Source organism: Rattus rattus, chromosome 12 (genome assembly GCF_011064425.1).
Source record: "Rattus rattus isolate New Zealand chromosome 12, Rrattus_CSIRO_v1, whole genome shotgun sequence".
Lineage (NCBI taxonomy): Eukaryota > Metazoa > Chordata > Mammalia > Rodentia > Muridae > Rattus > Rattus rattus.
The window spans coordinates 87265675-87291642 of NC_046165.1; the positions used below are offsets into that span (position 1 = coordinate 87265675).

Genomic DNA, 25968 nt, shown 5'->3' on the forward strand with positions numbered 1-25968 from the left:
ACATTCAGCAAACTTTATATTGCAAAAAGATAAAGAACAACTGAGACAGGTGTTTGCTTTCCTGCACAAGAATACATCTACCTGAGCTCCTCTCACAGCTTTGCTTTGCAATGTTCACATAACACGTATCAATTCTGACCCAATCACAATGGCAATTTCTTACAATGTAGATATGAAATCTATATACTAATCTACTGAAATAATCTTCAAAAATTTTTATCTGCGATTAACCATTACCATACTTCATCCCAAGATGTCTCTCCTTTTCCTCAGTGTTCACTCTCTGGAAGCTGGAATCCTTTCTCAGATCATGTAAAGACATACTAAAAGCACAGGAAAAAAATGGTTCATCTTGTTAATGTAATGCCCATAAGTCTGGTGAGATAATGCCCATATTTTAGCCTTGAAACATAAAGTCAGAGTTAAAGCATCACTTAATCCATACAGTACATTGTTAATTATCCACAGTGCCCCAGAAGTTCCCTATCTGGCTGATCATCTATTGTTAGACCATGACTCAATCAAGAATGTGCTTGTATGCGGCTGCTGGTTTCATTGTAGAATCAGAATGCTCATCTTTGGGCTACTTCCAAATACAGAAATACTACAGGTGGCATAGGAACTATGGATTTTGTTTCCCATTACTTCAGGAAGAATTTATTGAAATAAAATTTTACGAGACAAAATACAAATCTACATGCTTCTATCTAGGTGTGTACATGTATATACTGACCCTAACTCAAGCATCACAAGCAACACTAACAGCTCTGGTTACATATTTCCAAAGACGCAAACTGCTTTAAAGATACATGTTATAAAGACACTTATGAAAAAGGCAAAAATGAAGAATCAACATAACCTTTGAGGTTTTCAGTATTACTTCACAAAGCTCTCTATCCCCCATAGAAGTAAACTATGCATTGGTTTATCCTTGAAAAAAATATAAAATGATAATGCTATCATGTAAAGAATTCACAAACCCTAGCCGTGTATCCCACGAAAGCCATACCCACTGAATGTAAACAGCAGTTATGGTCCCTACTGCATAACAGACGCACCATCAGCTTTCTTCTTCGACAACAGGGGTTTATCTTTTTCAAGCTCTCTTAACTGTACCACAGAAGTTCAAATCCTGTAGCAACAAGTTAGAACTACAAAATAAGGCATTCTGCTTACATGTCATAAAAGTAATAGGCATGCTTTAAATAGTAAAGCATGTTCTTAATGTCTTTACAATTTCACATAATCTAGCATTACACAGAAAATAATTTTGCCCCCAAAATACAATGAATTACAGCTCTGGGGGGAACAGGGGTGTTGTTCACGAATCTTTAACTTTGGCTACCTCTCCTACCACGATCTCTAAGCCTGTAGGTAGGTCACTTATTAAAGGTTTTTCAATTATATTAAATCTAAATTGACAAAATCCCTGTAGTGTTATTTAGGGAAAGAAAGAAAAGTGGACTTGGCACAGACATGCCAATAGGTCACAAAGTTTTCCCAAACAAAACATCCTCCACACAGAATCCAAATCTGCCATCCACCTGCAGCAGGTAAGAGGCAGCAACACCACCTCTATTAATAGCGCAAGGTAGAAATCTGAAACACTGAAACATCTATTACCTTCAACTGCAGATTGTATCAAAGATGTATTCTAAAATCCATGTTTTTTCTGATCTGGATTTGACTGCTCATCACACTTTTACATTAAATGTTGCTTAAACAAAAAAATGAGAATTAACTTCAGTATTCTACCATCTAAACATCGTAAAGCAATGGTTATACATCAGCAGCAACAGGTAAAATGCACCTAATTTGGGTCCTTGACACCTCTTGTTTAAGTTTATTGTATGATAAAGTTCTTCACAGTTTAAAATATTGTGAAGTAAGATTTTATATATAATTATATTCACATACACACTATGTACACATACTATCTGAGGTGTCCATAAACCTGGAATATGTGTTTATCAGTAGGGAACCCCACTTGAGCAGGAACCCTGAATAAATTGGTGTGGACTGTCAAAGTTTCCCAGAAATGCTTAGAAATAAGACAAGAATATTATTATAAGCAATTATAATAAAAACTTCACCTTATTTACATAGTGCCTATCTCCCAAGAGGTAAAGACGCTTTATGGACATTTTTTCAGTATCTCTGTGAGGCAGGACATTGGGGACACTATCAATTATCATTTCCCACAACCCAGGGACTGCCAGGACCATGTACTTTGACAGTGGCAGAGCAAACCTCTTGGCTCTCAGTCTCCTTTACCACATTTCAGTCTTGTGGTACAATCGAATTCCTAGCACAAAGGGTTAATGTCTAAGTCCTCCTATATCTGCAATGTGCGCTAGATTTATACCACGGGGAGATCAAATGGTATTTTGGCTTTGGCAGATGAAAAAGTCTAACATTCAGTGTGATTATAATTCAGTGTAACTTCTCCAGTCTAAGTGCAACACAGCTGGTTGGTCTACAGGGAGGGTGGGCCAATGTCTAACAAGACAATGAGTTCTCATCTGAACAGCTACTGGTGACTGACTACAGACAGCCCAGGACCTGGCGCTAAGTCCTTTTCTATTTTCACAATATGGTATACACATATAAATAAACATCTCCGCATAAAATGTACATTAGCATCAGTTCATGTTCAAAGGCCTTAAGGATGAACTTTAAAGGCCAAGAGTTCCTCAGAGTGCATGTTGTTTAAAGATCGAAGATCTGGCAACTTTAGAAGTAATTTTGTAAAAATGGAGGCCTCATTTGGATGGTTTTTCATTATTAAGGTCCTTAGTGCACGGATGAGTGTTTCCTGCAGAGCCTCCACTGAGTTGACATTTTCAATTCCAGATCGATCTAATGGGAAGTAGAGAAAAGAGAAATATGAAGAGAAGACATGTTAGCAATAAACGATTCCTTACTCACTGACCACTACCAAATTTAAAATAGGGTTTTATACACTGCAACATACATAAACTGTAAACATTCTCAGCTAAAGTAACATCAATAACAATAAAAAACGAGCCAGGGATACACGCCTTTAATCCCAGCCCCTGAGGCAGAGGCATCGGGATCTCCTGAGGCCAGCCCAGTCTACAGAGCAAGTTCCAAGACTGCCAAGGCTACAAAGAGAAGCCTTGCCTTGGGGGAAAAAAAACCCCAGCCAGGCACTGTGCGCATCACGCCTTTAACCTTGGGAGGCAGAGGCAGGCAGATCTCAGAGTTCAAAGCTGGCCTGGCCTTCTGAGGTGCTTCCAGGGCAGCTACAGCTACAGGCAAACCCTGTGTCGAATCACAAAAAAGGAAAATTCTCAATGGGAGATTCTACATAAATCTCACACTTGGTAATTCTTTAGTGAGTTGGAATTTCATTCATGTAAGTTCAGAGGTTCTGATTTTCTTTTTTTCTAACATGTTTGGGTGTTTTGCTTACAAGTATGTCCCTGCACCACGTGCATGCCTGATGCCAAGTAGGATCCTCTGGGACTGGAGGATGGTTATGAGCCACTATGTGGCTGCTAGGAATCAAACCCTAGTTCTCTGGAAAACTCAGCCATTACTCTTAACTGTTGAGCCAGCTTCCCAACCCAGTTTCCCATTTCTTTAAATTTGATGCTAACTTCAACTGCTTCTAACTGGCAAGATAAAACAATATAGTGCAGAAATATATCTTTACCACATGCAAACTACGTTTCCACTCCATGCACAGTAGATTCCCTATTCACACCTCTTATTGTCCCCTCCTCTTGAAAGGGCTACTTACTGATTGCCATACAATGAATGTAACCACTGAGAGGAGAAACCTGCACCATGATGGCTACTATCTGAATGAGAGACCTTCAGAGAAAGTTGCTACAACCTAAATACAAGAAAGCGGGCTAAATACATCATGTGACTCAGGAGGAAACACCATGTATGGACTAAGACACTTACTCAAAGAGTAAGTAATCCCACACTAGGTTCATATGGGCCAGCCCCTTTCTCTAGCAGAATTTGGAATGTGAAGAACAGAAGGATGAAACGGTCAGTCGGCATGGCCAGGTTTAGGGCGGCCTGCTTGCTTACCTGCAGACACCAGAACAACAGCTGTGAACAAGCTCATTTCCTCGTCGCTGAGCTGGAGGCCATTCAGCTTCTCGCTGAACTCAAACATAGAGCTGAGCAGATCTCCTGCTCCCATGGAGTGCAGGTCATCCACACTGTACTTCTTACCACTCAGGAAGGTGACAGTCCGCTCCTTTGCATCAAATAACGAAGCAAATCGCACCATTAAAACCTGAGAGACAGAAAGTTTAGATGTATTAGAGGAAGTTCAATGAGAAAACTATGATGTAACTATTGAAGTCAGTTAAGAAACATCCTTCATACAAAAGTCATTTCATAGAAAACTGAATTTATATCTAGAACCACTTTAAGGCAGCAAATTCTCCACGAAAGCAAAATAAATCCCAACATCAAAAGACAATCTAATCTGCGATGCCAAGATGCTGAAGACTCTTAAATCCTATAAACAAAGATTCAGAAATTCAAGTATAAAATTAAAGTGAGCAATGACATCACTGAGTTTAAAAATGTGGCCTACAGAAAGATATGTATAGTATGCATTCACTTAGGAGTGGACATTAGCCATAGAGTGCAGGATAATGATGCTACAATGCACAGATCCAAAGAAACTAAGTAATACGGAAGGCTGAAGGGAGAACGCATGAATCTCAGTCCGAAGGGGAAACTGAATAGTCATCAGAGGTGGATGGAGAAGGAACTGAGGAGAAGGGGTGAGAAGGGGAATGGGGATAGCATTCAGGTGTGCAGAGAGGAGTGACAGGAGAGGGCTGGGAATGAGAATGGAAATCACTGGGGGGCATCTCTGATGACTAGCTGGATGCCTGGATGGGGAAGAAGGTTCAGAGAGTCTATGGGGGTGACCCTAGCTGAGACTCCTACCAGTGGGGAATACAGAGACTGAAGTGACCACCTCCTGTAGCCAGGCAAGACTTCCAGAGGAGGGAGGGGGACATGAATCTACCCATAAAACCTTCAACCCAAAATTTGTCTGCCACATAAAATGTACAATGGAGCAGAGACTGAAGGAACAGTTAACTTAATGACCACCCCAACTTGAGACTGATCCATTTGAAGGAGCCAACCCCTGACACTATTAATGAACTCTGCTACAGTCGCAGAGAAGAACCTAGCATAACTGTCTCCTGAGAGCCTTCGTCCAGCAGCAGATGGAGGCAAATGCAGAGACCACAGCAAACATAAGGCACGGTTCAGGGAGGCTGGTGGAAGAGTAGGGGGAAGGACAAGGGAGCTTGAGGGGTTAAGGGTACCACAAGAAAACCTACAGAGTCAACCTGGGTTCATGGAGGCTCACCGAGACTGAACCACCAACCAAAGAGCATGCTTGGACTGGACCGAGGCCCCTTACACACATGTAGTAGATGTGCACCTAACAAGTACAGTGGGGCTGTCTTGGTCTCTATTCCCTGCCATTGGATTCCCTTCCCCCTACCTGAACTGCCTGGTTGGGTTCACTGTGAGAGGATGTGCTTAGTTCTGCTGGAACTAGTTGTCTTAGGGGGTAATATGCAAGAGGGATTCCCCTTCCGGTCAATGGGGAGACAGATTTGTTAGGGAGGGGCTGGGAAGAGGGGGGATGCTGTGAGCAGGATATTAAGTGAATAAAAAAAATTATTAGGGGAAAAAATGAGGCTAGCCAAAGGCATTTATGAAACTGTCCAGGGTCTGAAGCATGCTTCGGGTGTCTGTGGTGTAAGACAAGTTCTATTTCCGCCATTGCAGCACGTGACTGCTGCTCAGGCCACATCAGTGTTGACTGATCGTATCACAGGACTGCACACGCATCCATATTTCTCTGTGACATCAATGCAGTCTGTATGCCTCTCTTACACTGAGCAAAACCATTCTTCTACAATGCCCAAGTAAAAGTGGACTGCCCAGACCACCCAAAGGGAAGCGAATCTCCTCTGCTAATGGTGCTAATTTGAAGTCGCTGTTCTCCTGCCACTGCTTTTTCACTCTCCACTCCAGCTTCTCTTGTAGACATGCTCTGTTTGTGCTTGGACAGCCATGGCTGCCCCTCCTGTAGGTGGGCTGGCCAACTGCTGCCTCCCCGTGGTGACTTAAGAGGTCGCTTACACAAAGCTCTGAAATCTGAGGGGACAGTAAGAGTTGAATAGTGGGCCAGACCTTTAAACTCTGAGCAGTGTGATAAGGGACCAAACATATGTTAGACCCTGATGAGTTGCACAAATTTCAACTATCAGGTACCCTTGGTGTTAAGTGCTGGCCTTCACAGACTGTGCCTGGCTGGAGCAACCTCTAGTCTTTGCTCACTCTCCTGGGTCTCATTTCCTCTTTCCTTACCCAACTTCCACAGAAGCCTTGTCTTAGCCTCTGCTGCCTGGACTATCTAGACTGGAACAGAAAAAGCACCATTTTGATAATAAACCATCCCTAGAGTAACCAGCAACACTGGGCCTTTCAGTTTAAAGGAACCCAATGAAGCAGGTTTTCAAGTCAGAGGGTTTCAAGTCAGTAGGTGATGCAGTCCACTTGTTTTGGAGAAGTAATTCTTGCCCAGAGGTGACTAGTATATCACACCTAGGATTCCAACACAAGTCCTGGACTTAAAGATTACATTCTTTCCACTCAGAGTTTAAAGGTCTGGCCCACTAGATGTTCAACTCTTATTGACCCCTCAAATTTCAGAGCTATGTGTAAGCGACCTCTAAGTCACCACTGGGAGGCAGCAGTTGGCCAGCCCACCTACAGGAGGGGCAGCTATGGCTGTCCAAGCACAGGAATGAAGCATGTCTACAAGAGAAGCTGGAGTGGAGAGTGAAAAGGCAGTGGCAGGAGAACCACACAGCGGCACATCCCGAACTCAGGAGGACACAGTGGCACACCTCAAACTCATCAACTGGGAGCGAGACAAGAGAGAGGGAATTTGAGGCAATCTGGACTACTCAAGACCCTATATCAAAAGCAGTGACTGAGGACAAGCAGCCAAGAATCCCAAGAAAGGGCAGCACACTCTACTGAGTCCTTAAATATTCTATATACTTGTAAAAGTAGAAACCATAAGGCAATCTCCTTTCTTGGGTTTTTGGGGTATCACTTTTGTTTCTCACTATGCAGCCCAGGCTTGCCTCGAACTCGGAGACTCACCTATCTCTACCTCATAAAGGCTGGGCCTAAAGGCATGCGCCACCATGCCACACACAACCCACTCTCCTTCTTTATTCTGTACTCAATAGAGAAAACAGTAGACTCAGCTTCTGAGTGTCTTAAGCAAAAAACCAGTATGTCTACACCTGAAACTACCAGCAGAACCTGTAACTCACTGGGGTCAGAGTTCAATACTCCAGTCCCACGTAGCTCAATGTACCTGTCCCTCCCTTCTTGGAACCCTGTGATAGTTACTGTTTTGTTAGTTTGAGACTCTGAACTATCAACATTTATTTAGAAAAGAAAGAAGAATTAAATGCATGGCTTTGCATCAACAGTCAGGATAAATGAAACTTACCTCAAAAGTCCCAGCTTTTAACAGGTTGACCTGATCATGCTGAGACAGATCTCGGAAACCAGGAATACGTTTTGCAAATTCCACCACCTCTTTTACTGCTGGGGTAAAACTCATTGAAAATTCTTCCCAGATTTCATGTCCAGATTTCTGAGGATCCACATATGGAGACTTGCTCATAGGACAAACCTAATTTACAGGAAATAGAAAAACTCTTAAATAGAATTCCAAGTTTCAGTTTAATCGTGAGAAACCACAACATGAAGTGACTTCTAACTCAATCAAGGTCTTCCATTAACCGTTTCTCTGAATGCATCTCTCCTCAACACAGGAATTCTCACCACAGTAAATACAGTTACACATCTTCAATGTACGTAAGAAAATGTGTGAGTTCTAGGCAATGAAAGGTGGGTAAATACTTTAAAATGGAGGCTTTACAAATCACATATTCAGGCTGGAGAGAGGGTCTAGCAGTAGTAAAGTGCTCTTGCGGCTCAGTTCCCAGCACACACAGCAGGGGCTCATCCTGGGGCCTCCTTGAGCACCGTCACACAGTGCACATACCCACACTACTCACACATACACGTAGTTAAAAGTAGAACAGCCAGATGTGATGGCACATGAGTTTACTCTCAGCACAAAGGAGGAAAAGGCATGAGGATCTCTGAGTTCAAGACCAACTGGTACACACATTTAGTTTAAGGCCAACCAGAAGTGTGTAATAAGAACCTCTCTCAAAACAAAAAGCAATAATAATAAAATTAAAAATAAATAGAAGTCACTTATCCTGTACACTTAAAAAGCCTTGTAAAGCTTTAATCCCAATACTAGGAGGCAGAGACAGGCAGATCTCTATGAGTTCCAGGCCAGGCATGACTACATGACCCTGTCTCAAATGTGCTTTTAAAAGCCTCATGGCAACCTAATTTAAACAGCTATGGACCCCACTGTAGGAGGTAACCCAGGAAAACACTGCATAAACAAGAGCGTGGAAAACCTCTTGCACGGGCAACAGCTGCCACCTCACACACATGTGCAGTGCCTTGAATTGTGAAGACAGATTTACTTCTCACCCTGGCTATTATGGTCAATTATACCCATATAATCCTTGCCTTTTCTGCTAGTAGATGAAATCCAGAGTCTTTTAGCACAAGTTAAGAAAGAGCTCCTCTACAAAAGTTACAGCGCAGTCCATAATTACCTTCTCTTAGTTGAGTACATGATCCTCTGGAAGACTCAGTGCCTTATCCAAACACAGTGAGGTTACAAACCTCTATTTACTTCTGATTTCAGAGCTTATTTATTCTCAGTAAACAAAAATACTTCAAGTTCAAGAAGAAAGGTAGTGTAAGGTACCTCGATTTAAGAGGCTCACTCCTGGGGTTGGGGATTTAGCTCAGTGGTAGAGCGCTTGCCTAGGAAGCGCAAGGCCCTGGGTTCGGTCCCCAGCTCCGAAAAAAAGAACCAAAAAAAAAGAGGCTCACTAGATGTCACAGGGTGGGGTGGTACCCAAGGTGGGCTCCCCTTCTCTGAAAAGGGGGAGGATGACAGGAGGAGGAGCTTGTAGGGGCAGAACTGGGAGGAGAGAAGGGAATGGAGCTGTGGTCAGGGTATAAAGTAAGTGAAAATAAATTACTGGGGGGGGGGGGTCCCTGATCCTTTCTCTTGTTAATAATGCTGAGACTTAGGGACCTCCAGCCGTGCAGCTAGGAAACTGACTGTGGATATGAGGCACACCTTCTAAACATGAGCGAGGAAGGCAGGGAAGCTGCAGGACTGCTATAAAGATATGGAACATGGTCTATCAGTAGAACTAGCCCTTAAACTTCCCTTAAACCCATAGGAACAGAGGACGGAGAGGAGCCCTAAGCCTGGAGACTGCTATGAAACCAGCGCCTAAAAAGCCTGAGGGAGGGAGAGTCCTTGCACCTGAAGCACCCGGAGGCCACCCTCAGACCTCAGACACTGGGAAGAGAACATGAAGACTGTAGTAGAATCAACTGTTTTTACGATTAAGGAAAAAGATAACTTTAATTACCTGGCAGCTGAAAGCAAGCACTACACCAAAAGACCTCATGGTTTAAACTGGAAATGACATGGACACTTTTGTTCTGATGAAATTCTGGCTGACCATACACACTGTATTTTTGTGTAGAATGTTGATCATGATGAAACGAATTTGATATGAATATTAACTGATCTCAGGATAAAATCTTAGAAATTAGTCTACTAAATTATTCCTTCCCAGAACTCTGGAGGCAGAAGCAGGCAGATTTCCAAGTTCAAGGCCAGCCTTGTCTAGACTGAGTTCCAGGACAGCAAGAGCTACACAAAGAAACCCTATCTGGAAAAAAAATTATTTATGTATTTATTTCTTCATTCTCAAATTATAAAATATCTATCACCAAAGCTCTTTCTATTCCACATGACTAGTAAAACCTCTCTGCTTAGCAGTGATGTACCCTGAAGTCCAATGATCCACAGGATCACTTAAACTCAGGAGCTCAAAGCCAGCCCGGGCAATATCCCAAGACTGTCCCCACAAAAGCAACAAAAAGAAATCAAAGAAGGTAAACCAACCCTTTGGAGAAAGATCCCATAGCTAATGAAATACTAAACTATCATAACACCTAAATTTCCAAAGACACTTCCAGGAATTATAGGATCAGTTCTGTGTCAATCATATTTTATACAAATCCTAACCCCACAGTAGCAATTAAAGCACAAGCTTGTACCTACTGTTGAGTGAAATTGAGTTACTCCTCATGTACTGCTTATTAACATTTCACTACAAACACTACACAAAGAGGCTTCTAGAAATCTCTTGGACTTTCTGACCCACCTCCCAACTCAGCAGCCCCCCAAAAGAAAACCTTCCAAGCTTTCCTTGATACAAGGTGAGCAAAGAATCGATTTCACTGTACCAGATGCATCCTCCCTCCAGTGCTGCACAGGTAGCTATTCCTGCTCTCAGTCTGAGAACATCCACCTACTGGAATCCTATCACAGACTCTTTGAGGGTAAGCACTGGAGAAGTTCACACAGTGTCCATTCGCAATACAAACGGTATGCCCGTTTGGGTAGTGCATCATGTTCCTCCCTTTGTACTGTCCACTGAGATGCTGCTGGCTCTCACTACAGGGGAAGTGGCTGTGAAGCCCACCGCCACGATGGTCATGATTTAAATTATATTGCTCCACGTTCCTGGGAATCCGTTCTCTATGGGGTGGCATGCTCTCAGATGAGTTTTCTCGATGTTCCTGATTATACAGAAAGGTATCCTTGTGGGCTCTGGTCACCATGCCAATCACTTCCTCCTTTGCAAAATCAGAAGGAGGAGGGGTGCTTCTGATGTTTTCCTGCTCCAGCTGGGGCTTGGGCCGCAGCTGCTCCTGAGCCGGTGGTACTGACTGCTCATGCGGCTCTGCTAAGGTGTCACTCTGCAGGTGACCGCCGAACTGGGTGCTCATCATGGTCTTCATCGCACTTTGCATCTCAATTAGCATTCTCTGTTTTTCACGCTTGGGAATCCGGCCAAATCGAACAGCTATGAAGAGAAAGCTGGTTAGCCTCTATATCCTAATAAATGACACAAAACTGCTCTGAGACCCACGGCTTCTTGTCATACAAGTACAGAGTATCTACATGTCCTCAGCCTAAGTTTTTCTAACTTTGCGTATAGATCCAGTAAAGGATATGGGAAAGAAGAGAAAACTTTCCAAAACAAAACTAAGAAAAACATGATTTTACTTAAGCAAAAATCTAAGCAACATGGAAATATAAGACCTGCAAGAGAAAGCATACCAGCACCGCACTAAAGCCGGGCAAGCCACACAGCACTCTGGACAATCTCTGTGAGCTCCAGGCCAACCAGGACTACCCAGGGAGACTCCACCTCAAAAAAAAATGTTTAAAAAAAACTAAGACCGATGAGAAGACAGCTCAGTAAGTAAAAGTACCTGACCCAAGGTGATGATAATACAGTACATAATAAATAATATATATATAATTTTTATGTGTATCGATGTTCTGCCTGCATGTGTGTATGCATATATATTGCACATACTGTGCCACAGATAACAGAAGAAAGCATCAGGATCCCCTGGTGGGATGGCTTGCATATGCTTGACCCAAGGAGTGTCACTCTTAGAAGGTGTGGCCTTGTTGGAGGAAGTGTGTCACTGTGGGGGTGGGACAGGTTGGAGACCCTCCGCCTAGCTGCCTGAGGACACTCAGTCTGTTCCTGGCTTCCTTTGGGTGAAGATGTAGAACTCAGCTCCTCCTGCACCATGCCTGCCTGGATGCTGCCATGCTCCCTAAAACTTTGCATTGATCATGGTCTGTTCACAGCACTAAAACCCTAACTAAGACACCTGGTATGGAGTTACAGGCACTTGTGAGCCACCCTGTAAATACTGGGAACTGAATCTGAATTCTCTTCGAGAGTAGTGTGTGCTTTTATTCACTGAGCTATCTTTCTGCAGCAAGTAAATCCTGCCATTCATCCCCAGAAAAAGAAAACTTAAAATCATTTAGGAGAAGCAGTAAATGGTGGCACACACCTTTTAATCCCAGCACTAGAAGACAGAAGCAGGCAGATCTCTAAGTTAGAGGCCAGCCTAGTCTACGAAGTTAGTTGCAGGACAGCCAGGGCTACACAGAAAAACCTTGTCTCGGAAAAAAAAAAATCATTTAGGAAAAAATGTGAGTCAATTTACAAAAAGCAACATAAAGGGCAACCATACCAATGGCTGCCTCTGAGATGACAGTGCTCATTCCGCCATAATGAGTTAAGTCCAGAGGAGGTCACAATGTGCTCTCTGAATCTGGACTAACCACCCTGAGGAGCCCTGGTACCTGCTGACGATCAGTGATCAACCTCGCTTTGCACACTCTCCCTGGCAGGCGCTTACCATCCCGCGACATTCCCACGGACAGACACTTCTTGAAGCGGCACTGCTGGCACCGGTTCCTGTTCATCCTCATGATGGAGCAGTTCTCGTTCTTCAGGCACTTCTTGTACTGGATGTTCTGCTGAATGCTCCTCCTGAAGAAGCCCTAGAGTAAAGGAAGATGGATCCGTCCACGTAAAACAGCCGCATCAAGTCCTGACCAGTACATTCCCATAGCACATACGCTAACATGTGGAGCTAGACCTACATCAAAGAAACAGAGTCCTGACCAAGAAGGCAACTGGATCCTCACTGGTCCCAATCAGTAGGTACTGCACTTAGCAAACAAACAAAACTCCTCTTCCAGCGGAAGGTTCTTTGTGCTGGTCCAAAGCACCGTTTATGTAAGCACTCCTGCTGCTAGACCTCAGCGGCAGCCTCAAGCTTTACCTTGAAAGCAAGGCTCAAAAAACTTCCTTTTTTTTTTTTTTTTTTTTGGGGGGGGGGGGTCCAGGGGGGCACGGGGAATGGATTTTAATTAATTAGCCCAAGGTGACCTTGAACTACTGATCCTCATACCTCTACCTCCCAAGTGCTGGGATGACAATCACATGCCACCATATCCAGCTTTCAAAACTTTTGAAACATAAAAGCTGACAGTTTGATAGCTGAATTCTATCACTAGAACCTTATGTTACAATAGCAGAGCTTGGTCATTTCTGGAACATTCTCTGCTGACACCAACAGAATCTAGACACACATACTAGACGTCCCTGGTCAAAAGTCAGCAGCATGTGTTATAGCACATGCCCACATCCAAGTAATGATCTAGGGAAAGAGGGTTCCCAGACTGATGACCATGAACAACTATCTTGACTTCATAAACCATTAGCACATGTTCTAAGCCAGGTCTTCATCTACTCCTAGCTCAATGTCCCCAAGAAAAACAGAAAACTCAATAAAAACAACTACAAAATCACTTTGAATTGCATATCCCCTTAATATTATAACTGACTACACATGATACATCTTAACTAAATATTGACCAGATATAACACTTTTGCATTTTACTACTTTGATACTATACACTTGGTTCGATTTATGCAAGAGCTAAGAAAAATGCATTTTTAAGAGTACTAAGGGCACGGTGATGGTGGGATATGCCTTGAATCCCAGCACTCTGGAGACAGACGAAGGTGAATCTCTGTGTGTTCTGCCAGCCTGGTCTATAGAACGAGCTCCAGGAGAGCCAGTGCTACCCAAAGAAACCCTGCCTCAAAAACAAACAAAACAAACTAATAAAAAGAAGGTACTGTAGTCTACGAAGTAGATCAGGGGTAAAGCATTTGCCTAGCCTGTGTTAGACCTTGGGTTTCACTCCCAGCAGGGCACTGCCCCAAAAAGTATGCATTTAGCATGATTTGATGATACACACCTGTATCACAGTAACTTGGGAATTTGAGGCAGATTTTGATCTAAGCCAGCCTGGAGTACATCACAAGACTCTGTCTCAAACATACACCACCAAGATACTGATCAATTATTTATATTCATCTGTACAAGATACTGATCAGTTATTTGTATTTATCTACAGCGGTGGGGAGGGCTCAGTGGCTAGACGCGCCAGCTGCTCTTCCGGCACCCACACAGCAGCTTACAACCATTGCAGCTCTTGTTCTAGCCTCCACGGGCACCAGGCACTCAAGTGGTGCACAGACATACATTCAGGTAAAACAGGAACACACATAAAAAAGTAAGATACTTTTTTAAAAGAGAATATATAATACATTTCATTCAAATTGTTTTATTTTCTAGCTGTAAACTGAACATGAATCTCACTTTGAAATACTTCACTTTAATATATAATATATACTATACAACTCATTCAGAACTGGCCCAGAAAAGACTTGCTCTTTCTTATCTTATTCACCCTGCCACATCCTGGCAAACTGGATTCCTACTCTAGCCTACAGCAAGAAAACAGCAAGAACACATGGTGATCTTGTTAAACTTTTTGGAAACAGGAAAAAGAGTTGGGCAAATTTAAGAGAGATTCCTGGAAGTAGGTGAGGAGGCAGGGCCACGTCAAAGAGGCTACCTAAGATTCCGGCTGCAGAACCAACTCTTTCCTGGCGTTCTATTTAACGACCTGACTCACTTGTGCTCTATGTTTGTTGCTGTTATTTGTTTGCTTGTGCTGTGTTTAAGATAAGATCTTGCTAAGTAGCTCAGGCTGGCCTACAATCCTCTTGCCTCAAGCACTATTTCTCAGCACAGTACATTTAAGTAAAAACTTAGCAGTTATTACCTGTCCACAGCACCTAACAGGATAAGATCTGATATGGTCTATGTTCCCCAAAGATCATGTTCTAGAAACCAACACCCAACATACAGTGTTGTATGGGTCATATGCTTTCTTGAATTGGCTAATGTTAATATGAAAATGAGTTTGTTATGACTACTACAGGAGCCAGGCATGGTGGTGCCTTTAATTCCAGAAGAGGCAGGTAGAGATCTCTGAGCTTGAAGCCAGCCTGGCTACATAGAAAAATCCTGCCTTACACAAAACAAAACAAAGTGAGCTATACACACTCAAACTCACATTCTTCCACATGAGCACGGTGTTTCTATTCAATGCCTTCCATATTCCAACAGAAAGGCTCCCAAGATGCAGCGCCTAGTCTCCAAACTTCTGAAGCAAATTAACTTTCAAACTACTCCACCTGTGGTATGCTCTGCTTAAACAAACAGACTAAAACCTAACTCAAATGTTGGTTTATATGTGCAGTGCCTCATACTCAGCAAGCAATAGGTCATCCTCCACTGCTGTACAAGCAAGTTCTGGGCCAGCCCTAGAATACCTCAGATTCTGCCTCAAAAGGAAAAAAAAAAAAAAAAGAACTGCTCCAGCAAGGCAGTACACTGCCCTATCTGTCCGGCTTGTCCCTGTTTCCTGCCCATCAAGGCCCGTACCTGACTGGAGAGTGAATGGGCCAGAACTGACTGCTCCATACTGAGTGACTAACCTGAGACAACAATTTACTTTTACGAGACTCTTAAAGCTGAAGAGGAACAGATTCCCACCCCCTCCCTTCTAAATAAACTGGACATTCGCAAACCTAACCCACTTTCTTTACTCCCAGAATCAGATTATTAGTAAGAAATAAAAGCTTTCTTTACCTTACAGCCTTCACAAGCATGAACTCCATAGTGGAATCCTGAGGCCACATCCCCACAGACTTTACATAGCAGAACCATGCCACTAAATTCTAGGGCACAAACAGACAGAAAATAAAAAGCTGGAGGAGTCGCTCAAACACTTTTTCCAACTGGATATTTTATCTCATTCGATTTGCAAGTGCTTTGAAACAATACCTTTGTAGGCTAGAAGAAAAGAATCTCTACTAAATTAACAAAGGAAAACCAGTCCTCCTTTCTCCCCCCGCCCCCACAGAGGCCCTTGCCCACATGAGGACAAGTGCACCAAACTGCAGCCCCAGCAAGAGCTGGCCTTTTCTTTTTTCACAATTTTAAGCATCTGTGGAAATTTTATCATTCTGTAGTTACCTTATGCCAGACACGCAACAAGAATTAAAAAACAATTTTAGATAAAGAAAATTAAGAATTAAACAGAGAAATGAACCAATAGAAAATGCAGGGGTGATGGTGGCTGAAGAGATGGCTCAATGACTAAGAATACTTTCAGAGTCCAGGGCTCCGCTCCCAGCACCCACGTGTTAGCTAACAACACAAAACTCAGTCCTGCATCATCAGGTCTCCAAGAACACAACACACATGGTGCACATATATTTCCAGGCTCACATACATACACATAAATTTAAAAAGCAAGTAAGTAAGTAAAATCTCTTCAAAAAAAGAAAATGTAAAGAAGACTGGGGACATAATTAGTAGAGTGCCCGCCTAGTGAGCATGAGGCCTGAGCTCGAACCCCAGCATCAGTAAGAAAAAAATTAAAGGTGCCAAGGTCTTGAGCTGCGCTCCTTCCAATCAGCAAGAGACAGGCAAGCTCCATGCCTCCGCTGCCTGACCTACTAGACCTGTTCCACCCGCATCGCTCAGGGAAGCTGCCTCACTTATCAGTGCAATCCCGCTTGGGTCTCCTAATCCCAAATGTTCCCAAGCCCAGCTACCCTAGTCCTAACGGCCCGGAAGTCGGTACTGTGCAGCAGCCTTCAGAAGAAGATGTAGAACTCTCAGTTCTTCCTGTACCATGCCTGCCTGGATGCTGCCATGTTCCGCCTTGATGATACCGGACTGAACCTCTGATCAGTAAGCCAGTCCCAATTAAATGTTTGTTTTTTTTTTTTTTTGGAGCTGGGGACCGAACCCAGGGCCTGTGCTTGCTAGGCAAGCGCTCTACCACTGAGCTAAATCCCCAACCCCTAAATGTTTTTTTTTAAGACTTGACTTGGTCATGGTGTCTGTTCACAGCATTAAAACCCTAGCTAAGACAAACCATAGGACCACATAACAGCCAGCACCCAACAGAAACTTCTAAAAGCATCACTGATATTTTGTCTCATCACTGACCGTGGTTACCAGAGAGGGAATAGAGTAGTGTGGCACCACGTAACAAGCCTGGGACATAAAGACTACCTGCATTAGTGACAACGGTGTAGTACTAAGGGACTTACTTGTCATTGCATTAGTGACAACGGTGTAGTACTAATGGACTTACTTGTCATTCCGCTGTGACTCTTGGTCATGCCAGGGACACCAGGTTTGCCTGTTTTCACAGGACAGTCTGTGCGGTCGCTCTTGAGAACACCGTCGATGCTAGAGACATCTGTGTTCTTGGGGTTGCCATTGGCATCACAGTTGGAGCTGTTTGGAGAAGACGGAACGGACGAGGACGAGGACTGGAAACTGTTCTCAGAGCCCTCGCTGTGACAGGAGGCAGGGCTGGAGGCAGAGCTGGAGGAACTGATGTAGGCAATCACACCTCCTAGAAAGCAGTGCGAGTAGACAGATACGGAATGATGCGCACATCTGACTTTCTCATGTAAATAGACTCCTTTACTGAATTGTTAGAGATGTCACTAATTTCAGAAACAAAAAGTGATTGACACTATTTTTGAGATTCTTCATGTGTCATATTATTCCTTCTACAAAGTTCAAACTTATGTTATGTCCCACTGATTTGACCATGAGGAAACCTTCAGTGCTTGTCTGTCACAAGCACACACAGACCTACGGCTTTCCGTTTTCTAACCTGAGTACCTTCCTGGTTCACACCAGCAAACTGCCACACACAAAGCCTTCACTGGCCGAGCCTCAGCCTGCCCATCATTCCAGAGCTGGCTTCCCTGGCACTCAGCTGAGACACAGGCTAATTGGGGACAGGGATTTCATTTGGAACAGCAGACAAGGTCTCTGAATCTTGCTGCTCTGACATGCACTGAAGACAGGACACCCCAGGGAGTCCGGGGCCCACTTCCTTTTTGGACCCGCGCACCATTACACTTGTACACTCATCTTTATGCAGACACACTATGTGCCCTCCTAACACATTTACAGGTCATGTTGAAGAGTGGCAGAAGACACACAACTGTGCAAGAACAACATTAAGGTAAAGACTAACCCTATTATTAGGCCCCAAACACACCACTGAAGTAACCTCCACAACCCCTATGCAAACTGGCCTGGCCTCTGCAAAACTGTAAACTTCTCAGAATGAGCAACAGTGTTTAAAGTCATTCTTAGGGTATAATTTTAAATTTTGTCCCTTAAAGAGATAAACTGCTACAAGAGTAACACCAAGGCCAAACATATAATTTTCCCAAATAAGTAATTATTTCCCAGACCAAATAAGTCCTCTTGTCTGCCAAGGTCCACTGTGTTTCTCCTGCCCCCATCATCAAATACTCAATGGTTCCTCAATGTACAGCAGAGACAAGAGACAATGGTCACCTTTCCCCTGCACTATATGCACCCAGCATCTGCCTGCGTCCACCTATGTTTCTGTTAGCCATAAGCACCTGGGCAATGCTGTAATTCTCGGCACACTTTACAGGGATGAAGCATGTCCCACCACATACTTTAACATCTACTTCTGAAGTCCACACTGACTAACAGATTCCAAGCACTAAAATGTAAGTGGGAAGCCAGGGGACCCCTGACAACCTAGATGATGGTATACATAAGGACCTGGAGAATTTCAAGTGCAGTGGGAGCATTAACTTGACAATAAAATGTAGGAGATAAGATATGGCTCAGAGAATTCCACTTTCCTAGAACGGATGAGACCCTGGGTTCAATCCTCAGTACTAATAAAAAAGAAAATAAATGTCCAAAAGATAATAGTTCTTTGGTCCAATTTTTGTAAAGATGTATCTGTGTTATCAGTTGTTTAAAAAAATTAAGTACGAGGTAGAAGGCGGCTCCGCAGACACAGACTTGTGCCACATGTGAGGACCAGACAGGATTCAGATTCCTAGAACCCAGGGAAGAAGACAGGTAGAAAAGGCTAAAGAGATACTTAGCCATCAAGAGCACTTTCCCTGCTCTTGCTGAGGACCTAAATTCAGTTCCTAGTGCACACATCGACTGCTCACGATCACCTTTAACTCCACTTCCAGGAAAGCCAACACCCGCTTCTGGGCTCCACAGGGAACCCTGCATACTGTAAGCACATAGGTACACACACACACACACACACACACACACACACACACACACACACACACACACCTTAAAACAAATGCCAGGTGGACATGTGGCCTGCCTGTAATCACTGTGCATGCATGGGAGGAGACAGTGAATCCCTGGAATCAGAACAGCCCACACAGTTCAGTAAGAAGACCTACCTGCCTTAACTATATAAGGTAGACAGCAATCAAGGGACACACCACACACCAGTCTCCAACCTCCACATACATGCATACCTGTGCACATGCCAACATGTATACACACAGAAACACATCTGCACCTATATGCACAATAAAATAGTAATAATACAATATAAACAAACTACACAACAAAAAGTTGAGGTTCAAACAACCTTTCATATCCAGATACTTTCATTTACAGACAAGAAAAAGAAGGCATAGGACCTGCAGCCACTTCGCTCTATTGTATATTCACACTAATCACCCACATGCACGTTGGAAACCTCTGAGGAGAAAGGCACAACCACAGCTCTCTGGGAGAGGAGACAAGTGTCTCCTTGGCTAGGGAACTTCTTAGTATGTTAAAATTGCACACATTTCACAAGATTCTTTTTTTCATTTATGTGCCTGAGTCTGTGTTCATGAATGTATGCCAAGTACGCATGGGTGCCCACAGAGTCCAGAAGAAGACACAGATCAGCTAGAGCTACTGGCAGTTATGAACAGCCCAATATGAGTGCTGGGAACAAAATCTGCTCGTCTAAGTAAAACAGGATATGCTCTTAATGACTGAGCCACCTCTCCAGCCTCTACACTTCACTTTTAAGACAAAAGCAATAATTTACTAGGCCAGGCATGATGACATATGCCTGTACTTCCATTTACGTGAGAAGTTAAGAGGATGAGGGGTTCAAGGTCATCCTCAGGCACATATCAAATTGAGGCCAGATGAGCTTCATGAGAACCTCTCTCAAACAAATCACATACATTATGTATTGCAAATGCATATATGCACACACATTAATGTAGGAAATTCCATCCCCATGCCACCCATTAAATCCATGTCTGACATCTGTAAAGGTTGGAGGTGTAAATCTGCTCTTCCTGGTCAGGCCCACTACCCACATGCTATTTGATGTGTGCTTCTCATCTACCCAAAGGGCAGTAGCACCCCACAACTTGTACTTTTCTTGTAATGTGGTCCCTAGTCAATCATTCTGGGCCAATAGCATCAGCATCTGTCTGCGAACTTGTTGGCAATGTACATTCTCAAGCCCACCCCAGTTCTACTGCATCAAAACCATGGAGAGGCTGAGGTGATCGCTGCAAACTCTTGGTCTGGAGGGCAGCAGCAAACGTGGCTCTTGCTATCCTGCCTTTAAGGCAGGTGACCCAGGTAAGAAACTGAAAAGATGCTCGATGGTCGAGAGCATAAACTACTCTTCCCAGTCCCTGCCCAAACTGGAGAATATGGCCTCAGAAATGGGCACTTTCACTAGCTCTTTGTCTACAGAAATTTAAAAACGGCTACAATCAGAAAATTCAAACACAAACTGGCAAGTTGAGCATGGTAGGGCATGCCCCTAAATCCCAGTACTCGAGAGGCAAGGCCAGAGGGATCCTGAGTTACACATGACAAGTGTGCCTCAAAACTAAAACAAAACAAGCAGGGGGCATTAACTGGCCAGTGACAAAGGCTGCAGTCTACTACACACAACTGTGCAGTCCACTGAAACTGCTACTGGGTTTACAGGTGTCTCTGCTCAGAGTAGGACACCAAGAAGAGTATGTTCCCAGTGGAGCATCTCACACTCTGCGTCTATAAGAAATATAGCCTTAGGCACTCAGTGCATACCCACAACCTGAGAAGATAAAAACTAGGCTCTTGAAAACCTTCCTAGGACCAACACTGGAAGTTCCCGAGGTCTTCTGAGTACCTCTGCTGAGAAATAAACATTTAGAGCATAATGCCAGAAGTCAGGAAGCTGAGGCAGGAAGATCCCAAGTCCAAGGCCAGTTCTTACTGGGGTCAGGGTAGGGCAGGCTAAGATGCCAAGCACCCACATAAAATGTCAGGTGTGGTTTTATGTAACTGTGACCTCAGGACTGGGAGGAAGGGTTCAAGACAGGAGGATGACTCAGGACGGTTGGCCAGCCAGCCAGGCAAATGAGGCGTGTGCAGGCAACAGCATGGCATGGAGTGACGGCACTTGTGTGAGGGACAGGCGGTCTGCAGCTCTATGTTCAGTAAAGACTGTCTCAAGGGAAGTAGGTGGACAGCAATGGGGGAAAGTCAGCATCTTCCTCTGACCTCCGCACAACTGCACACAGCACACACACTAAATAAATTTAGAAATCTGAGCTAATCCAGATTACTTAGAACTAGTCAAAAGTGCTGCTTGGGCCATGGTAAGTTTTAAAACTTGCTTCACAAAAGCTCCAAAATAAAACATAAGGAAATGTCCTGGACTGTTACCAATCCAGGTCACATCTATCTCCAGTCTCTAGCAGGTTCAAGTGCTTGTATTCAACACCTTGAAGTCTCTGGGACCCATCCAGAAGCAGCTGCCTCTTCTGGTAAGATCTTCAATACTGATTTTCCTGTCCTTTTCTCCTCTAGACACCTATCTACTAATCCGGTTAGCAAAGTGGGGGTTAAATGTAAACTTCCTAGAAGGTAAAGCTTACTGAGCAGCTCCTCTTGTGAAGAAAGAAAAGTGAAACTCTTAAGTCCTCAGGCAGTACTAAAGCCAACCATAAAATTACTCAATCTCCAGGTCACATCTCAGCCTTCCAAGTTCCATTAGCCCATTTGCAAATGAGGAAACTGGAGCTGAAAAACACTGAGTAAGGAGGCAGAATTCTAGCAAGCAGCAGAACCAGATACAAAAGTCACCCAGCCACCCAATGAATGAGTACACAAGATCACTCTTACAGAGAAGATCTGAACAAGCAAGTTTCTTTCCACCTCACCAACCCTGAGTCATCACCCATAAAACAGAAATATCTGCCAGTAATTGCAAGACTTAAAATGAAAGTGTACATAAAAGAGGTTATCATATTTTTTGTGCACACAGTCTCTGATGACAAAGCAAGAAATGTAAAATCCCTGATCCAGCAAATCCCAACACTTCCAGAAACAAGCAGAATGCACTTCGCAGAGCCTTGAGCTAAAATTAACTCGGGCAGCAGTCCTCTCTATTTTTAGCTGGAAGGGGAGTGGAGCTGGGCCAGGTTCCCAGTCAGGGCTTACCCAGGCATCGACTTCATGTAAGCCAGGAGTCAGTGCCCTCCTGAGGGCTGGGGTCCACTCTCTCCTCCTCTGGGATTATCTACCCTCCTGGAAAGGAGGCTCACTACCAAGTCACAACTATACTCTCCTGTTTTGTGCCTCATTTATTAGTAATTCCTCCTCACAGGTGTGCCTGCGGGTCCGTGGCTCTGGAGCAGTTTGGTCTCCCTCCTAAAAAGCTTTAACGATGAAGTGAAGAACTGTGAGCAGTGGTACCCAAGAAAGGGCAGAAGGCTGAGGCCCTCCACGAGCAGGGAGGGCAGAGGTCAAGAGGGGCAAAGAATGCATCCACTGCTAAATGATGTATCCTATGAGAGATTATACTTTTAAGTAGGATTACAAAAAGGAGGTCTTAATATGATAAACTAGCAGTATTTTGGTTTCTATGTAAAGCACTAGAGGAAGGGAGACAAGAGCTAATCTGGGTCTGCAAAGTAAGCCAGTTTCACTAACAACAGGGTTAAAAGAGAGGGAACCAGCAAAATGATGACATCAGGGACTCTGACAGGGGCACCTGACCCTTTTCTCAGCCACAAGCCTATTTCTTTATTGAGTGGATCTACACATTGTCTCCAACCTCATACAACAGATCCCTATACTTTAAAGATCCTCTAAGTCAGTGGCTTACAACCCTCCTAATGCTGTGACCCTTTAATATAGTTCTTCACATTGTGGTGACCCCCCCCAACCATAACATTATTTGTTGCTGCTACATAACTGTAATTTTGCTACTGTATGAATTGTAATGTAAATATCTAATATGCAGGATATCTGATATGCGACCCCTTGCAGAAGGGCCTGCCAACATTCCCTTACAGCACAGCAGTGACGTGGCCTTTGTAGATTCCATGTCTCACTAAACCGTTTGCCTGGGTAAGTTACCTAACTTCAATTTACATAGCCTTTCATTTTTAGGAAGCTGACAACAGTACCTTCTTTCATGACTTAACATGAGGGGCATATGGCCTGACCCAGGGAAATTACTAACAAGACACTGTGGTGACTACTCTGCCATCTCTGTGCTGGGAGCAAGCTATCAGAGTACTGGAAAGACACTACCCCTCTCCTCATTACCCACCTCTCTTCTGCCCAGTCCTTTGCTGTCCTTTAATACAGGCCCAGGGCTTTTCTCTGTAGATGTTATTTTCAAACTCTCTTCTGAGCCCACTCACCCCACTAACTGCTCCAACACTTTCTACTCCACCCATGACCAGGGCCACTGTCCTGCAAAGAGCAGCCTCTGTCTGTGTGTCCCTCTGATGTTCTGCCACCAAACTGAAACCTAAGAATACACCATACAGGAACATTTTCCTAATTTTCAAAATGTGAGCCAAAGCTGTGGTTGTGAAATGGCTGCAATGACATCTCTTTTATAATACTTGGAGAGTTTAGTATACACGATCTCGATCCTTCCGTGACAAAAATGCAGAGTGGATTTCTGTGAGTCAAGCACGGGAAGCAGAGACAGCATGCCATGAGTCATAGGGCAGTATGATAAATGACCTATGTTTCAAAGTGTCAACTGATACCACTGAATTTGGCAATAAGATAACGTTTACAACACTCAAAACAAAGGCAAAAGGAATGCTATCAGCTTCATCTGGAAGGCAGAAACTGTAACCTAAACTCATTGTCAAATGATCAAGAAGAAACTCACTAACTGCAAATTTATGTATTTCAGATCAGGTGACCATTTCTGAATAACGGACGAAAACTAATTTCATATACTTCCCATGAAAAGGTTCCTAGCTGCCCCCAAGTCAGCAGAGCAATATGCCAAAGTGTGTGTGGGGGAAGGGGGGAATGCAAAGAATTAATCTACAACAGGGTCCAAAGCAAAGAACCCAACTTGAACCATGGAAAATGCCCAACCACTTCCACAGTACTCACTTCCTACATCCCAGAGGGCAACAGGGACAGCAGGAGAAAGAAGCAGGCAACAGTCACCCAAGAAAATGTTCACATTTTGGAGCTCCCAAAATCAAGACTAAATATTAGCAATCTTGTCCTCCAAAGGCTCAAATCAGAGGAACCTAACCCACCTGACCCAATTACATTATCAAGTTACAAAGCTTGAAGAATCCATGTGGAGGGCAGGGTTAGAAGAGGCTGAATCTACCTCAATTTTGAGGGAAAAAAGGTTCACCCCCATTTATGGTGACTGAATATTTTATATGCAGCAATGATTAGGAAGAACTATAAGCAATCAAATCAATCATGAAACTATTTTGACCACTGGTCTAAAAATTCATAAAACATCTGTTAGAACAAGAATGATTTTTAAGAGTGCAAAGAACTCAAAAAATTCCAAATGAAAACTTCATTTGCTTCAGGTATAAAGGCCATCACTGGGATCGACTAAAGAGAAGCTGGGAAGGTGGTATGACCATGTTGCAAGAAATGTACTATCTTTCTTTGGAGTTCAGACAAAGTCGGTCCAGAACAAAAAAAAAAAAAAAAGTTGGGTTTTGTTGTTATTGTTCTTTTGGCATTTCTGCAACTTTCTGCGGCCATCTGCCTCAAACCCTTGGGTGCGAAGCTAAAAGATTTTTAACGTAAATAAAACTTCTATGTAACGTTCTTAAATCCTAAATCACCAGTGTTCTGATCACAGGGAGCTGCATGCAGAAAAGCCCCTCCCCTCCATGCTTGAAAGGACTTCTGGGCTAAGCCCCCCTGGAGGCGGATTGCTCTGTACACGCCGTCCATCCGGAGGGTGCTGCACGACTCCCTCAGGCCTCTGAGCGAGAACGACCCACGCACTCCCTGCCTAGCAAGGTCAGCCCTGCCGGGGTCACCCCGGGACGCGCCGGCTGCAGCGCGCACTGCGGCGGGACGGACTCCCGAACTTGGGGCGGGTGCGCATGCGCAGCCGGTCCCGCAGTGGACAGCAGCGGGAGACCCGGGACCACGGCCACGTCACGGCGGAGGCCCCGGGGGCGGGGACTCGCGCTGACTGTGGGCTCCCCAGCGGCGCCGCCCCCACGTGTCCCTCCAGCCCTGGGGAATGTGGGTCACCGCGCGGCCTCACGTGTCTCCGCCCGCCACCGCCCAGCGCGCATTATGTAATGCCGCGTCACACGCTCGCGCAGCCAACCGGCGCCCGCGCCGCCGAACGTAAACACACCGTGCACGTGGCCCGTGCGGCAAGGCCATGTGAGGGGGGCGGCCGGCGCGCGGGGAGCCCGAGCGCGGGATTCCAGCAGCCCCACGCGAGACGGACACACAGACACGCGATCCTGCGCCCCGAGCCTCCCTCCCGCTCTTACCCGCGTTCAGTTCCATGGCGCTCAGCAGGGTGCGGCCCTCACCGCGCCGCCCGGGGCTGCAGGCGGTGGGGCTCGCGGGCCCGCCTCATGAGCACCGGGTGCGGGCGGCTCCTGCGGGCCGCACGGCACAAGCGCGGCGCAGCGGCTTCCTGTGGCAGTGCTCGGCAGCGGGCACGGCAGCTGACGGGGAGGGCTCCTCAACCATGTGACCCGCGCACACCCCCTCCTCCGCCGCTGCCGCCGCCGCCGCCGCCGCCGGCAGTGCGGTGGCTCCGCCCGCTCCTCCTCCTCAGGCCTCCCGCTCCAACCTCCAGCTCCGCCCGCTCCTCTCTCC

General features: G+C 44.7%; 1 protein-coding gene across 1 annotated transcript; it reads right to left on the reverse strand.

Annotated features, from left to right (window-relative positions):
• Nr1d2 (nuclear receptor subfamily 1 group D member 2) lies at nt 1-25968 on the reverse strand. The gene is made up of 8 exons (XM_032917463.1): nt 25635-25968; nt 17144-17410; nt 15625-15713; nt 12466-12610; nt 10477-11099; nt 7556-7741; nt 4069-4279; nt 1-2859 (listed from the first exon to the last, which is right to left on the reverse strand). The coding sequence occupies exons 1-8, from the start codon at nt 25648-25650 to the stop codon at nt 2663-2665; spliced, it is 1734 nt and encodes a 577-aa protein (XP_032773354.1). The 5' UTR covers nt 25651-25968; the 3' UTR covers nt 1-2662.

Excerpts from the sequence above, each read along its gene's own strand:
- Nr1d2 (XM_032917463.1), bottom strand. Across the intron at positions 15,714-17,143 it reads GAGTCACAGCGGAATGACAA|AATTTAGTGGCATGGTTCTG; the intron begins GTAAGTCCATTA and ends TTTGTGCCCTAG. Across the intron at positions 4,280-7,555 it reads TAAAAGCTGGGACTTTTGAG|GTTTTAATGGTGCGATTTGC; the intron begins GTAAGTTTCATT and ends TCTGTCTCTCAG.